Genomic DNA, 14,821 nt, shown 5'->3' with positions numbered 1-14,821 from the left:
GGGTGGTAAACACGGCTGTTGTAGCACCAAGGAAGTGCCTAGCAATACTACCCTAGATAGCCGTACAGGATGCGTCTACCCTAAATTACACGAGGTTAGCCTGCCCCGGGGTAGTCGGTCAATAATATGCAGATGCGATGAACCAAAATGTTGGTTGGGTCGGGGGAGGGAATGAGACGGAACTGCTTTAGGGCTTGAGCCTCGAGGATTTGATCCCACAGCATCAATTATTCCGTATGAGCAAGCATGGCTCGGGTCAAAAATGGCATGTGCTCTCACATTTAATATTGATCTATATGGATAGAAATCATATATACAGAGAACATACAAGAGTAATAATTCATTTCATCCATGATAGAGAGTATGGTATCTAATACCCTCCGGATTCCTGTGTGGTATTTCTCTTATTCACATTTGTATTTGGTATGGAGTATGTATTTACCTACATTGATACCTTGTAGGATTGCCTGCTATCTTGTCTAAGTGGATGTATGTACAGTGTACACTATACCCCCCAACGTAATATCTGCTTGTTGATCACACCGCCAGACAGTGTTCATGTATACCTGCATGCATTAGCTGTGCAGGATGGCACGTTCTCTCAGCTTTTCTTTCTATCTACGGAGTATAACTAATGATATTTGCTATTCCTTTTGCTGAACCAACTACTGTCATTGGCCATTGTTTTTTTTCCCCCGGTTCACAGCTCCAGCTAGGTAATTGTAAGATCTTTCTTTCTACTCTTTGTACGGAGTATTTCTCCCTCACACTCCGTACTGCTTCTAAGTCAATATCAACTACTACGTACTCCTTTCTGTGTGCTCCGTATCCATCGATATCCGATCTGAAAAAAGAAGCAAGTGCCACGCTACTGTCTCAGACACGAACCTTCGAGGCAACCCGTCTCTTCCCAGCCTTAATTATTATTATTATTTCTCCCCCCCCCCCCCTATTTAGCCTCTTTAGCGTGTCTCACATGTTCCCCATCGTTCGGCCTCCTGACGATCGCTGTGTCTAGACTTCGCCCTAATAGTGTTGACGAGGCAATTTTTTAATTACAAGCCTAGGTACTCTAAAGGACTGGAAGCAATGTCCCTTTGCTTCTCCGGGACTTGCTTCCTTCTGTTTGAATCGTTTGAATCAGAACCACATTCCGTACAGCAATCTCGAATACCCATAGAGATTAGCCAGGTTGTACTATACGTTGAAAATCAATAGAGTCTCACTCTCCTGAGTGAAGAAATTATCAGATTGTTCATTCCAATACAGCTTATAAACATATCCCAGGTTTGCCTCCAATTCTCCCAACGCCTGGATCCTCTTGATACAGAATAAAGTAAAAGCGTAGTAGAAGATATACACTACAAAGTAATAGAGGAAAAGAAAGTTGTCTTGGCAAATCTTTACTCTTCCATCGCCGCACCATTATCACCATCCGCGTTGTCGTTGAACAGATCATCTGCACCATCGTCGTCCCCATTCTCTGATACTGCCACCGTCCCGGGCTGGTTCTCTTCTTCCTCTTCCTCTTCGTCGTCGGCAATCCGGCGATTCACCTTCGCTCGGCGCCGTTGAATCACGTTCTCCCCATCTTCACCTGTATCAGCCATCTCCTGATCGTGATCGGATTCCGCCGCCGGAGTTGTGGCGGCGTCGGCCCCGTCTTCCTCGTCGGAGTCCACCACCAGTTCACTGCTCTTGTACTTGCTCTGCATTTTCCCGCCCGATCGACGTTCCAGTCGACGCCGTTTCTTGGGGGCCGATTCGCCCTCGCTCTCTGGCTCTGAGCTTCCAGCCCTGGTCGGTGATTCGCCGTCACTGATGAAGTCGTCCTCTGCCCGCTTCTTCTTGCGTTTCGTCGAGGATGATTTCTTCTTGCGCTTCACCTTAGCGCCTGTCTCCGATTCTGTCGTTAACTCCGCTTCCTCCCGCGCACGTTCCTCCTCCGCCCGCTGCTCCGCTAATCGTTGTGCCTCCTCCACCATCCGCTGCCGTTCCTCTGCAATTCGCTGTTTACGCTCGCGCTCTGCCTCTTGCGCCTTGCGAACTTCCTCCTCGCGCCGCCGGATCTCGGCTTCACGGGCCTCGCGTGCCTGCTGAAGTTTGGCCGCATTCTTTTCTTCGTACTCCTTCTGACTCTGGAGGGCTCGTTCGAGCTGTTTGATGATTGTCTTGCCCATGTTGGCTCGTTGTTCCAAGGCTCCCGCTGGGTAAGGAGGGTTCTTGGCCTGGGCAATGCGTCCAAAAGATTCAACCGCCTCACGAAGGCCATCAGACGCATCCTGTACATCTTGCACAGTCTTCTGCGTCTCCGGTAAACTGTATGCCAGAGAGGCGATTTGATTTTGTACGAACGCCACATTAAATTCCAGATGCACCTGGGACGGCGCAACAGCATGCGCTCGTCGTGCATAATCCAGAGCGGTCTTCATAGCCGACAAGCTTACCTCTTGTTTCCCCTTCAGCAGCCATACTCGGCCTAAGCAAGCTAGAATTTGCGCATCACGAGCGCGGTCTTTCGACAGCGCCGCCTCGTAATGCTCGATAGATCGCGTGTGCTGCCGTAATTCCGCATATACATGCCCAAGGTTTAGGTAGACACTAGAGTCTCTCAAGGTGTCCCGAATCTTGGAAAATATATGCACTGCAGTACTGTAGTCCTTCTTAGCATCTACCAGAGCAATGGCGATACCCTGAGCCGCATAAGCATTCTGAGGATCTAACTGAAGAGCTTTGTCGAAGAATTCCACTGCCCTCTCGTACATCTTCCGGCGCTTCTCTTTCTCTTGATCGGTCTCGCGGCGCATATCACGTGCTGTCATGAGATGAACATTACCCATCCCAGTCAATGAGTAGCGGTCGTGCTTGTCGAAGTATTGCAGGGTATGTTTGTAGTGGCGTTGCTCCTGGTCCTCGGCCAGATTCGCAACCCGTTTTTTAGACTTGCTGAGGTACCAACCAAACAAAGCACGGACCTCAAGATTCGTCGAATCTGCTTCATACAGCTTGGCCATCCTTTTGGGACCCTCATCCGTGGGGCTCTGCCGTAGGGCAATATATGTTAACCTAGCGCTTGCTTCCGTATAGTCACTGTGACGTTCCAGGAGACCTTCATACACCTTCTTAGCTTCTTCCGGCATGTCAGAGGCCTCGTATGTCCGTCCAAGGTTATAACTAATGGTTGTGACCAGGGCGTCCGTGTCATGCTCGCTTTCTTTCTCCTGCGACCGGACGCAGGCATTCAACGCCGTTTCGAACATAGTCCGCGCTTGATCTACCTTCTCAGCCTGGTACAAAAAGCAACCCATATTGCTGAGAAGCTGTGGCGGTAGGTTTACTCGAAGAGCAGCTTTAACCTGCTCCTCATTTTCAAGGCCTTCTGGATGATCATCCTCAACAATTGCTGCCAGTTGCAATTCCTCGAGCTGGGACAGGCACTGCATGCTCTTCTCCGGGGCTGTACGCTCATACAAGCGAGCCAAATACACCAACACTGACTCATCAGGGGAGAGTTTTTTGCCTTCGTCCTTCCAGAGGGCACGAACCGATTCTAGGAGACTGATCGCCTTTTTAGCTTCGGCTGACTTGTCCTCCCTGCTACCAATCTTCTCGGTAGCAAAGACCTCCTCCGCATAAAGTGCTCCGAGCAGTATCATGCATTCTGGGTTTTTGGTTTGCTGTATAATCTTCTCCAGTCGAAATTTGGCACCATCGTAATCTTTATTAGACACTTGCATCTGCACTGTGCCAAACCTGGCAGGCAAATACCCTTTATCACCGCCACCTCGAGCTTGGTCAGAGCGGTTATAGAACTCTGCAGCACGAGGAAGGTCGCCTTCGTAGTGCGCCTTGCGACCAAGCAGGAACCAACCATCGCTAGCTATTTGCATCACGTCCGTGTGCTCGATCGCTTTCCGTGCTAAGGTTTCAACCGTAGAGTATGACTTCCTCAAAAGAAAATACCCCCCAAACAAAGCGCCCGTCATGGGGTATTCTTTGTCCAATTTGAAAGCTTTTTGTGTATACTGGGTCATAGCCACCTTATACAAAGAGCCAAACGCAGGATCCGTCGTGGCGTGTCGGGAACTATCGTAGAGGTAGTAGACGGCGAGTAGAATATTGGCAACTTTGGAGTCAGGGTTCTACAGAGCACATATACGATTAGCATCTGGTATTAAAAAAAGAGAATAATGCGGGAACCACGTACCAATGACAGAGCTCGCTCCCACGCAGCTTTCGCCTGGTCCTTAAAGCCCAGGTGCCACAGGCAGCACCCAATACCAATGCGAGGATCAGGGTCTGTTAAACCAGGCATCTTCATCAAAACTTTCTGGTAACCTTCCAGTGCCTCTGCATATCTTCCAAGCATATACTGTGCCCTTGCGCGACCAAGGATAGCCATCACGTTTCGACCCCCGAAGGCTTTTGACGACTCCTCGAAGCATTTAAGAGCCTGTCTAAGAGACTCAACTCGTTCGGACGTGTCAACTGTACCAGGACGAACTGGCCTCGGGGGATGCAACGATGCGCGCAAAAGGGACAACACTCCACGGGCTAGAAACAGGGGCGGGAAAGCTGGGTTCAGGCGAGATGCCTCGTTTAATGTCGACGTCGCCAGCTGTAGGTAATGGTCCTTAGTTTTAGCCTCAGAATACAATTCCCCTTCCGGTGCCACTCGGGGCGCTTGTCGGCTCTTCAACATGAGCAGCCAGCATACCCAACCCAGCAAGCCGAGCTTCTCTTTCGTCGCTCCATGGGCGACTGATGCTAATCCTTTGTTGAGGATGTCAATAGCATGGTCGATTTGCTTTTGTTTGGCATAAGCGAGCGCGATAATAACCCAAAAATTTTTTGCGGCCTTTTCATTCTCCAGTAAAGTGCAGAGCTCCGTAGGATCGTCCGGAAGACCTTCCAGACTAACCTCGACTTCGCTGTCGAGGGTGGACGCAGGAATATCAATGGCAGAAGGAATGTCCGAGAACCGGAGTGATGTAGCTGTGGAATGCGTTTCGCTGTTTATGCCATTCGTGTGTTCACTTCGTAGGGACGCCATGGCGCGTGAAAGGTATTCCTTTGAAAGTCGATGAGACACGGAAGGTGTGGTGGATGTCTGGAGTAGGGATAGTTGCAAGGTTCAGCTCATGATCGTACTATATGAAACGATTGCAATGAAAATGAGAAACACGTCCCCCTGCTGAGACCTCGAGCAGGAAGAGCGTCCTAAATTTACAGCAGCAACTCGAGACGACAAAACCTGCAGTGTTGAGCTCTCTACTTGGTGCGGGTGTCAGTAGATTGAAAGGGTCGGAACCTGAGGCTGGAGTCCGTGCTGAGGCACCGCCACATGTGGCTTCAATATCTTCTTAGCTCTTGTACCAAATTCCTGCAATCAAAAGAAAGTTAGGAAAACAAGTGGGCTTGCGTTATCAACCTATATTGTACATCAAAGCGGATTGGGAGAGGGGAAGTAAATCTCTTTACAAATATTATCATTTTCTAAATGCATCTCTCATAAACATGGTAAGAATAGCTAATCTAAGACAATATAAAAGGCAGTCTTATCAAAAACCCAAGAGTTTTGGTACTTTGCACAGAAGAGCAGCGCCTATTAATACCATAAATATACGCCCGATTTCACTCCAATGTCCCAGTCTAACAAATACTTCCACATATCCAGCGGCAGCGGCAGCTTTTAGACTTTCGGATACGTCCACATCGTCAACAAAGCCAGCTAATTCAGACGGAAACCTTCCCGTCTCGAAATATTCCTCAAGCAGCTGGTCCTTTTCCGTCCACCGGGCCCTGAGCCAGGCATCGAATTCCTTCTGGTCATCTAAGGGTATGTCTGATACAGCAAACCGTCGCCAGTACATATTGACGGATGTTGGGGGTCTACCCTGAAGATATGTTGATCGGAGTGTGAAGTATTTATCCGGGTAGCTTCCTTTTCTACGGCATAAGTTAGTCGTGGATTTTCTCTTTTTTCAAATGACAATTCAATAGACATGGGGACTTACGGAGGTCCTTCATAGGCTACGGTGCAGTCGTACACCCAATCAACAGTGCCCCTCAATTGTTGTAGGCAAAAGAAAAGGCCGGTCGATCGCGGGAGAACCTCGTGCTTTAAAGGTGGAAACCCTTGCCTTTGCCCATACTCGTCACTACGCCTCTTAGTGTTAATTGACAAATTTGTCCCTTCAGGAAATATCAACAGCCACATGGGGTCGTATTCAGACGATTCCGATTTGGAGCCTGAATGCCGGGTTTTCAACTTCTCCAACCGATGCTGTAGCCGGGGTTTGTCGGATAGCCATTTGCGAGCCATGAAGATAAAGCCGTAGAACGTCATACCTTGACCAACAATCGGGATATACTTGAGAGACTCCTTGAGGATGATGAAAATGCGGCCATGCATCATGTTCGTATAAGCAACCCACCACAGGTAAATCCAATCGGTATAGACCTGGTGATTAGCAATCAATACCAAGCGCTCGGGAAATTCAGTTTTCAACCGGCCGTCCTCTGTCAGGTGAATCTGTCCTTGTACACTCTTATCACCACTAACGCGAACAAATGTCGGACAGCCCCATTGTGTGAGAGCTGTGATGACCAGCCCGAAAGACTGCTTCGTGTATGCCATATATGCATAATAATAATCCCTGCTTATTAGATAGAGAGGAGCACCGAGCACCTGAGTCACTAGGATGACGACACAACAGCAGTTGAACCATGTTGCAAGCAAGAGGGATCGAAGCACCTGCATCGGGATCCCATGTTTAAGCCGTGGTTCCATGTCATCGCCAGCCCGAGAATTTTGATTCATGCTCCCTATACGTTGCCAGGTTGGGTTCTTTTTTTGCTGGTGAAGCTCAGGGTTAGGGCCACCCGTCATTTTAGATTGCCAGTGGCCAAAAGAGCACCTGATTCTGTTGAGCTGGTAGACTAGACGCTTTGTTGCGGTATCAATTTATCCTTAACCTGCCGATCACGCAACTAGAAATTAGTCGAGCGATTGCATAAAAGGGAAGGCAGTCCCGTACTCGAGCGAAAGATCTATTTGAAGAATCTCACACCACGTCGGGCGATCAAGGGAAGTTTGACGCCTATCAGTTTAGGCCATGCCCAGACCCGCGAAGCAAAACAAGAAGATCAGAGGATATATCTTATATATAATGCATGTAGGACGAAGTGAAAGATAAGTTTCATAACAGAGAATGAACGGTACGTCGGAGCTAAAGTACTAGGTACGAGAAAACGCCTGACCGCAACTATTGGCAGGAGGGGATCTTGTGAACCCGAAAGCCAAGACATCCACTGCTGGTAAATAGTCCACAGGCAAGGCACCTGTGACGTTCTCTCCCTCATACGTCAGGCTCTCAGGGCGGTCAGGCTCTTCAGCTCCGGAGTAGATCATTCTGGGGACCACCTTATCCTTCACCCCATCAAAGATCCGGAGTGACCTTCGTTCATTCACTCACACACTCTCTCCCTTCTTCTTTAACGGGAACGGTAATACAAATTCAAGGCTTCGATAAATATACGTCTTCCGGGAATGATTCCATGCTTCAGATTAGTGTTGTCCCCCAGAAGTTGAGCCCGGAAGATGCAAGAGGGAAAAATACAAGTGAGCTTTTATTAGATCAATGAAAATAGCCGCTGTTCACAGCGCTAATCTCTGTGTCAAGCCTTATTTTGAGCTGCTCACTCCTTTTTCAACATGCAAGCGACTACTCTTCGAACGCAATCATTTCGGTCCATGATTAGCATAGCCAAGTATACACCATGGAAGCGATCCTTTTCATCTTCTCTTCGCCGCTGTGAAATCAGAGATATCGAGACGTTACCTCACCGGTTATTACCTAAATACGAAGGTGTGCGTCTCTGCAAACTGCAAAACCGCTTCCGCCTCTTGAGATAACGCGAAAGAAGGTGACACTAGACTATGCCTTGCTGATCCTTTGTCCCAGAATCTTGGGAGGGCGATCTCCTTTCTCTTCAATGGCCAGCACCCCCTCGGAATGTCTTTGTTGTGAAAAAGGATTGCGTGCCAACAGTGACGGAATCTCTGATTGAATTTGCAAAGTATGGGAGCCGTCTTGATACCTTGGAGAATACAACTGACAGCTTTTTGCCTAGTCATGTAACATCTACATATCCATCTATCGCCCTGATCCTAGAGCCAAAGACTGCCGAAGAAGTGCATTCAAAATTCCCTTTTCCCATCTACTCAGCTCCATTGAGCAGGCTAGCCTCGGGGTTACATAATAAAGCGGACCTTACGGTTACTCTTGGAGGGGATGGAACTATTTTGCATGCTTCTTCCTTGTTCGCTACATGTTACAATGTGCCCCCGGTGCTTTCATTCAGCATGGGTACACTGGGGTTTTTAAGCGAGTGGAAGTTCGAGGAGTACAAACGCGCATTTCGTGAGGTATACATGTCCGGTGCGGGAGTAGGGGATCGAGCTCCTATGTTAGAAGCGTCGAGGTGTACTGCGACGGATTATCAAGCGGATTCTGAGACAGGCCCCACGGGATGGTCGTCGGTTCGTGGGAAATCAATGGGCTCGAGCCGCGGAGCTCGCATTTTGATGCGAAACCGCCTAAAAGTTGGGCTTTTCACTGCTGACGGGAGACCTGTTCAGCAAGACCGAGGCTCAACTTCCGTACGGAATACGTTGAGCAGCCAGGGAGTGTACGTAATGAACGAGGTGCTTCTCCATCGTGGCAAGGAGCCGCATCTTGCGGTGGTGGATGTTTATGTCGGAGGACGATTCCTTACAGAGGCAGTGGCGGATGGGATCATTATCTCGACGCCCACGGGTAGTACCGCATATAGCTTGAGTAGTGGTGGCAGTATTGTGCATCCCTTGGTACCTTCGGTTCTATTAACTCCAATCTGCGCCCGAAGTCTGAGTTTCCGGCCTTTGGTTTTACCATCTAGCACGCCGATTACGTTGAAACTGAGTGAAAAGAACCGGGGTCGTGAATTAGAGATGAGTATTGACGGGGTCAACATGGGTCAGGGAATGGCTGTTGGTATGGAGGTCCGAGTATGGAATGAAGAGATGCGGCACGGCAAAAACGAATGGCAGGGAGGAGTACCATGTGTGATGAGGAGAATTATGGGTGGTGAGGCGCATGATGGATGGGTTGGCGGTTTGAATGGGCTGCTCAAATTTAACTACCCCTTCGGTGAAGAACCGTGATGAACCGACAGAGAACAATCCATATTCTAACTATTATATGAACACTTTCTAAAGTTTATTTACTCAGCCACCTTCTGCCAGCGAACGACTCCCCCGGGCGGTCTCAATTGTGACAAGCCTATCTCTAGGTTAGCTGGTACTACCAGTAGGTAGACAGTCTATATGAGTAGGTATCGCTGCTATACTCTGGGAGTTGTCATGCATACGGTTGATTGGTCTTTAGTTGGCGGTCGATCTGTGAATTATAGTTTAGGAGAAGAGAAACAAAAAATGAGGTTGCTTGTATCAGGCGAGTGGACCGCCCAAGTTCTTGGATCTATGGAACGACAACCCGTGGGCCGGGGTTCTATCTTTGGGGAAGATTAGGAGTACACACATTGGTGTGATTGGTTTAAGGGATAGTGACTGGGTACATACAAACAGTGGCAGGATATTTGAACAGACATAGATGCTCTAGGGAGTCGTAGGGACTACTTAGGATGGTCTTCCGTGTACAATCGTTCATAGAAGTGTCAATGCCTACTAATTACTTAAGTTAGGGGGCGCCCTGACGGGAGATTGCCGAGCATGCTTAGGAGAGTTACATTTCAGCCTTCATCGTCGTCGCCTTTTCATCAGGGAACTGGGTTTTTTGGTCCAGTCTCGTTATTTATGTGATTCACACCGTCAGTCCACCTGCAACTGTGTCTCCCAATCTCTTTGGGTAGCAATAACTCTACAACACTTACCGCAGACTACCCTATCTTTTTGTCAGAAAAAAATACAGTATTCTCCTCCTAGTACAACCTTTCCTCACTTAACCCAAAGGTCTAAGTATTGAACGTGGCCGCTCCGCCTCCGATACGAATTCGCTGTCTGATGGATATTATCCTGTTAGCTAATGGCCCTGAATATGATGTAACTACGGTAGAAATAAAGTACTAGTGTATCAAATATATTCATTCAAATATGAGGAACCTTTGTATCATTATCATTATCTAGCTAAAGCAAGAATGTAAAGGAGAGTAAATAAAGATATCGATAAACCGTTATTATAGGAATGTCTTAGTAGATCCTAGAACTCTCTTTGCAACCGTTACCGCTCTCGAAGCCTGAGCGCTTTTCCTATGTCAAGTGCCGCACCCCTTGACTTGCGATGGCTCCCGCTGTTAGTGAAACCTCATTAACGATTTCCCTTCCCTTTCTTTCCCCCCTCCGTTCTCCTTGGATTCCCACCCCTCGCCTGCTACTTTGTTTTCTCTCCCTTCCACGCTTTTCTCCTCTTTCCTATGCATTGTTAATATAACACATTCTTATTCGCTTCACTGTTTCCCACAGGAAAGTCCCTTTTCTCACATACGTCCCTTACTCTTGTCGCTTCTGAATTGGCGACTCTTCTCACCGCGTTCTGAAGGGTCCTTTGCGCTCGGTCATACTCGCTGGTGCGAGGAGACCTTTCGGTTCTTTCAAAGCTAAAGGTATTGTCAGGTAAGGTCTCTCTTGTCCAAAGCATCATTAAAGAAGAAAAATGAAAGGAAAATAATCCGGCAATACTCCCCCCATATCGACTCCTATTGTTGTAGGATTCCCGATGCTGCGCACCAGACCATTTAGGTTTGGGACTCACGGGGCTTGAAGCGCCAGTTTTGTGCTAAGAAGTTTGACTCCATCCCTGACAATATACAGTAATTGCACAAACAACCGAACCATCCACGGATACCCCTCGTACCCGCTGTGAAGTAAGAAGTTACTTCTGGAGCCAGCGCGCTTCTCCCCTCAACTTATGGAAAGTAAGTCGGTGTTGCTCTTATTTACCACTACTGCTTAGCAGCCATTGTGTATTTGTTACGGCATATACTGATGGCTTTTGTCCCTATTTTTGTATCATCCGAAAGATATTGGACCTTTGGACAGTAACTGATGGCGACACACAGGATGTACTCTCCCGACCAGTTCATGAATCCTGGGCCAGCACCGCGCCCACCAGCCGAGCGCCCGAAGCTTAACCTGCCTGCTAACTCCTCAAATACGGTCACGTCCTTCAGCCAAATGAGCCTAGACTCCCCCAGTACGCCAGGGTCCGCCAACTTGTCATTATTCCCGAATACTAGCACCCCGTCTCTCTCAAAAACAAAAACCAACCAGTCAGGACAAGGAGGGGTAACCGTCATCAAAGAAGGATATGTTCGTTGCAAGGAAGACAAATTTCTGGCTACCTGGAACCAGCGATATTTGATACTTCGAGAGTTTCGATTGGACTTTTTGAAGAACGAGACGGGTAGGGTAGTCTTGTCTATCCCCCTTGAGACGGTCACCGCTGTCTCCCGTTCCGAAGACACTCGGATGGCCTTCGAAGTTATTCGTTTGGCCAATCCGAAAGATGCCACCTCTAAGGCTGCTCTGATCACACGCGACGTACCAACTAAGAGTATTACCTGCGAGGTCAAGAGTGATGACGAGATCTATGACTGGATTGACAAGATCTACGAGCGCTGCCCGGGAATGGGAGGCGTGAGCAACCCGACCAATTTTAGCCACCGCGTTCACGTCGGCTTCGACCCGCGGACAGGCGCCTTTGTGGGATTACCGCCTGAGTGGGAGAAGCTGCTGACTGCATCGGCTATCACCAAAGAAGACTATAAGAAGAACCCCCAAGCCGTCATCGAAGTTCTCGAGTTTTACTCTGATATAAAGATGCGCGAACAGAACCCACAGTATTATGCCGGATTAGCCTCTCCCCAGTCAAACCAGCAACCAAAAACTTACAACAGCAATACGGTGGGCAGTTCTATTGCTCCTCCAAGACCGCCGCCACCAGCCCCATCCCAGCGCTTAGACAGTGGCCACTCCAATCGTTCCGCTGGTTCATCACCCTCGCAGACACACAGCAAATCAGACTCAGATCGTGCTTTGGAACAGCAGCAACAGCTGGAGAGGATGAAGGAGATGGCGGACCAAGAGCGTCGGCGCATGGAGGAAGAAGGTCGCCGTGCTCGTCAACGTGAAGAAGAGCAAAATAGGCTCGATCAAGAAGCGTACAACGCCTCACTTCCAAAGACTCGCGTCCCTCTGGCCAAACAGGAGCTCGGCGGCTATGGCGCCGATCCGTCGATGAACGACCGCTACAAACCAGGCCGTCCCGCCCCGCAGGCTCCTGGCTCGGCTCGACAAGACTCTGCACGCCAGCTCACTGCTCAGCGCCCAGCGCCAGCTCCTCCGACTAGTTCCAACCAGGGCCAACGGCCGGGGGAGTACATATCGGCCAACGGCCCCGGAATTGCACGTGCTCCGGGGTCAGACCAATCTTCTCCCAGCTCGCGTTACCCTGCGCATGATCCGCGAGCACAGTCCTCTGCGGCACGCGCTCAGAACAATGGTACCAAACAGCAGGCTCAGGGCCCACCACCCAGCAAACTTCCTGCTCCCGTGCAGCCAGTGAAGCCACTGAATATTGCGAACAAACAGGCAACTAATAAGAACGTTCCTGATGGTGTCCGTCAAGCTGAAGCTGCCCTGACTAAGAAAGCTGAGCCCCGGCAGAGGGAAGTTCGCATGTCGGCAATGTCTGAGAACGAAGTCATGGATCGGCTTAGGTCCGTCGTCTCTAAAGACAATCCCAACGAATCTTACAGTAAGCAACGTAAGATTGGACAAGGCGCTTCTGGATCTGTGTATGTCGCACGTGTGAAGGAACATGCTGTGTCTCCGGTTGCCCGCGAACTGTACCGCCAATATGGGCCCCGGACTCAAGTCGCAATCAAACAAATGGATCTGCGTAGTCAACCACGAAAGGAGCTTATTGTCAATGAGATCATTGTAATGAAAGACAGTCAGCATGCCAATATTGTCAATTTCCTTGACTCATTCCTGCAAGAACAAAGCAATGAGCTCTGGGTTGTTATGGAATTCATGGAGGGCGGTGCCCTCACAGATGTCATCGACAATAACCCTGTAATCCAGGAAGATCAGATTGCTACCATTTGCTCAGAGGTACGTTGATGCTGCTCAGCGCGATAAGACGGCAAAATACACGGGGATTATACTAATCATCTCCCTAGACTTGCAAAGGGCTGGCACACTTACATAGCCAAAACATTATCCACCGTGATATCAAGAGTGACAATGTCCTTCTTGACCGCGCTGGTCATGTCAAGATTAGTAAGTAGCCCCCATCTATGGAACAGTCCAATATCATGCTAACAACGGATTGTAGCCGATTTTGGATTCTGTGCTAAACTTACTGAATCAAAGAGCAAGCGTGCAACGATGGTCGGGACGCCATACTGGATGGCCCCAGAAGTTGTCAAACAGAAAGAATATGGACCTAAGGTCGACTGCTGGTCACTAGGAATTATGGCTATTGAGATGATAGAGTCAGAGCCCCCTTACCTGAACGAGGAACCGCTTAAAGCTCTATATCTTATTGCCACCAATGGCACTCCTCGTCTAAAGAAGCCTGAAAAGTTGAGCAAGGAGCTCAAATCCTTCCTCAGCCAGTGTCTGTGTGTCGACGTCCGCAGCCGTGCCACTGCGGATGAACTGCTAGCTCACGAATTCCTGAAATCTGGCTGTAGTCTTCCTAGCCTTGCGGAGTTGCTCCGTTGGAAGAAGAACAATGGACAGTGATGTGCCGGAGATCGCATGCTGTGGTGATAACACAAAACTGAGACGAGCTTTAACCCCACCCTCCATGTTTCACCTTTTACGATTTACATTAGAACTTGTCTCACGCACATATGGGTCCCATTTACGTGCCTTCGGATGATATCTGTTCGCTTATGACTTGCATTACAATCATCTTTTTTCTTATGTGATATCCAAATTATAAAGCTATGTCTTTCGGACTTGGCATGGATAATTAGGCGTTATGTTTGGTGTCTAAATCTTCGTTTGCAACAGCTTCTACTGCCGTGAATAATCAATTCTGCGTTTGTTGTGTTGTTCGGACTGAGCCACCTTCGCATCTTCTCCAGCGAGATAGAACAAGCAATCTCTGATGATAGTTATGGTCCTTCGAGGTTGAGTGCCCGGGAAGGACTAGAAATATACAAACGTCCGCCCTGTATGTTCATCAGACGTCATAATGGCTGAATTCGGTCCAGAACGATAAAGGAGGCAACGAGCCGCTACATCACTGAGAGCCCTATTATCAATGAATGCATTGGATAGCGTATGGGACTTCACGTTTGGTGGATATGTGAAAAGCTTGGCGTCCAAAGTATAATTAATATCAACTCACAATATATCCAATAAAGTCCTTTTGTTGTCTCCTTTTTTATCTATCCCTAACTCCGACCAACACAGATGGAATTGGCATTAAAGCTATCATAGCTGGAACTTGGTCCTCTGCTTCTCCATTCCAGCCTTCCATTCCCATTCCTGCCCACTCGCCCTTTGGATGCCCTTGTCGATTCTTCGTAATTTCAGGGTGAACCGAGGCCTGTTCGACGATTTATTAGTATATATCAAGAGGGAAATAAGAATAACAGGATCACACACCCTAATTCCTGAAGGCCTGCTCTTATTCCCTCGGCCCCTTTCATCTCCTTTCCGTCTGCATCAACTACGCTCTTTTCTGTCTCTCTCTTCTCTCGGAAGATGTACCGATGCCTGCAGAGACAGTCAAAATCCCAA

General features: G+C 48.7%; 3 protein-coding genes across 3 annotated transcripts; 2 read left to right on the top strand and 1 right to left on the bottom strand.

The window, feature by feature from the left end:
• Positions 1-1,403: 1,403 nt before the first annotated feature.
• On the bottom strand, positions 1,404-6,892 carry BDV37DRAFT_274962 (putative RNA polymerase II transcription elongation factor (Ctr9); the record flags this gene model as incomplete). The annotated part of the gene is made up of 4 exons (XM_032085317.1): positions 1,404-4,142; positions 4,208-5,110; positions 5,586-5,949; positions 6,018-6,892. 4 exons carry the CDS (start codon positions 6,890-6,892, stop codon positions 1,404-1,406), a joined length of 4,881 nt encoding a protein of 1,626 aa, XP_031937114.1.
• Positions 6,893-7,541: 649 nt separating this feature from the next.
• Positions 7,542-9,289, top strand: BDV37DRAFT_220861 (NADH kinase POS5). The gene is made up of 3 exons (XM_032080163.1): positions 7,542-7,871; positions 7,968-8,082; positions 8,137-9,289. The coding sequence occupies exons 1-3, from the start codon at positions 7,718-7,720 to the stop codon at positions 9,206-9,208; spliced, it is 1,341 nt and encodes a 446-aa protein (XP_031937113.1). The 5' UTR covers positions 7,542-7,717; the 3' UTR covers positions 9,209-9,289.
• A 1,833-nt stretch (positions 9,290-11,122) lies between these two features.
• Positions 11,123-13,813, top strand: BDV37DRAFT_274960 (serine/threonine protein kinase CLA4; the record flags this gene model as incomplete). The annotated part of the gene is made up of 3 exons (XM_032085316.1): positions 11,123-13,177; positions 13,246-13,345; positions 13,401-13,813. 3 exons carry the CDS (start codon positions 11,123-11,125, stop codon positions 13,811-13,813), a joined length of 2,568 nt encoding a protein of 855 aa, XP_031937112.1.
• Positions 13,814-14,821: the final 1,008 nt, after the last annotated feature.

Source organism: Aspergillus pseudonomiae (assembly GCF_009193645.1).
Source record: "Aspergillus pseudonomiae strain CBS 119388 unplaced genomic scaffold BDV37scaffold_89, whole genome shotgun sequence".
In the NCBI taxonomy this organism is placed as follows: domain Eukaryota; kingdom Fungi; phylum Ascomycota; class Eurotiomycetes; order Eurotiales; family Aspergillaceae; genus Aspergillus; species Aspergillus pseudonomiae.
The sequence above is the reverse complement of the archived record's forward strand: the minus strand, read 5'-3'. Positions and strand labels throughout refer to the sequence as shown.

What these genes read in the sequence shown, in the direction of transcription:
- BDV37DRAFT_220861 (XM_032080163.1), top strand. Translation starts at nt 7,718, where the DNA reads ATGCAAGCGACTACTCTTCGAACGCAATCATTTCGGTCCATGATTAGC. An exon ending in GTTATTACCTAAATACGAAG is followed by an intron (nt 7,872 to 7,967) that starts GTGTGCGTCTCT and finishes CCTTTGTCCCAG; the next exon opens with AATCTTGGGAGGGCGATCTC. An exon ending in TCTCTGATTGAATTTGCAAA is followed by an intron (nt 8,083 to 8,136) that starts GTATGGGAGCCG and finishes CTTTTTGCCTAG; the next exon opens with TCATGTAACATCTACATATC.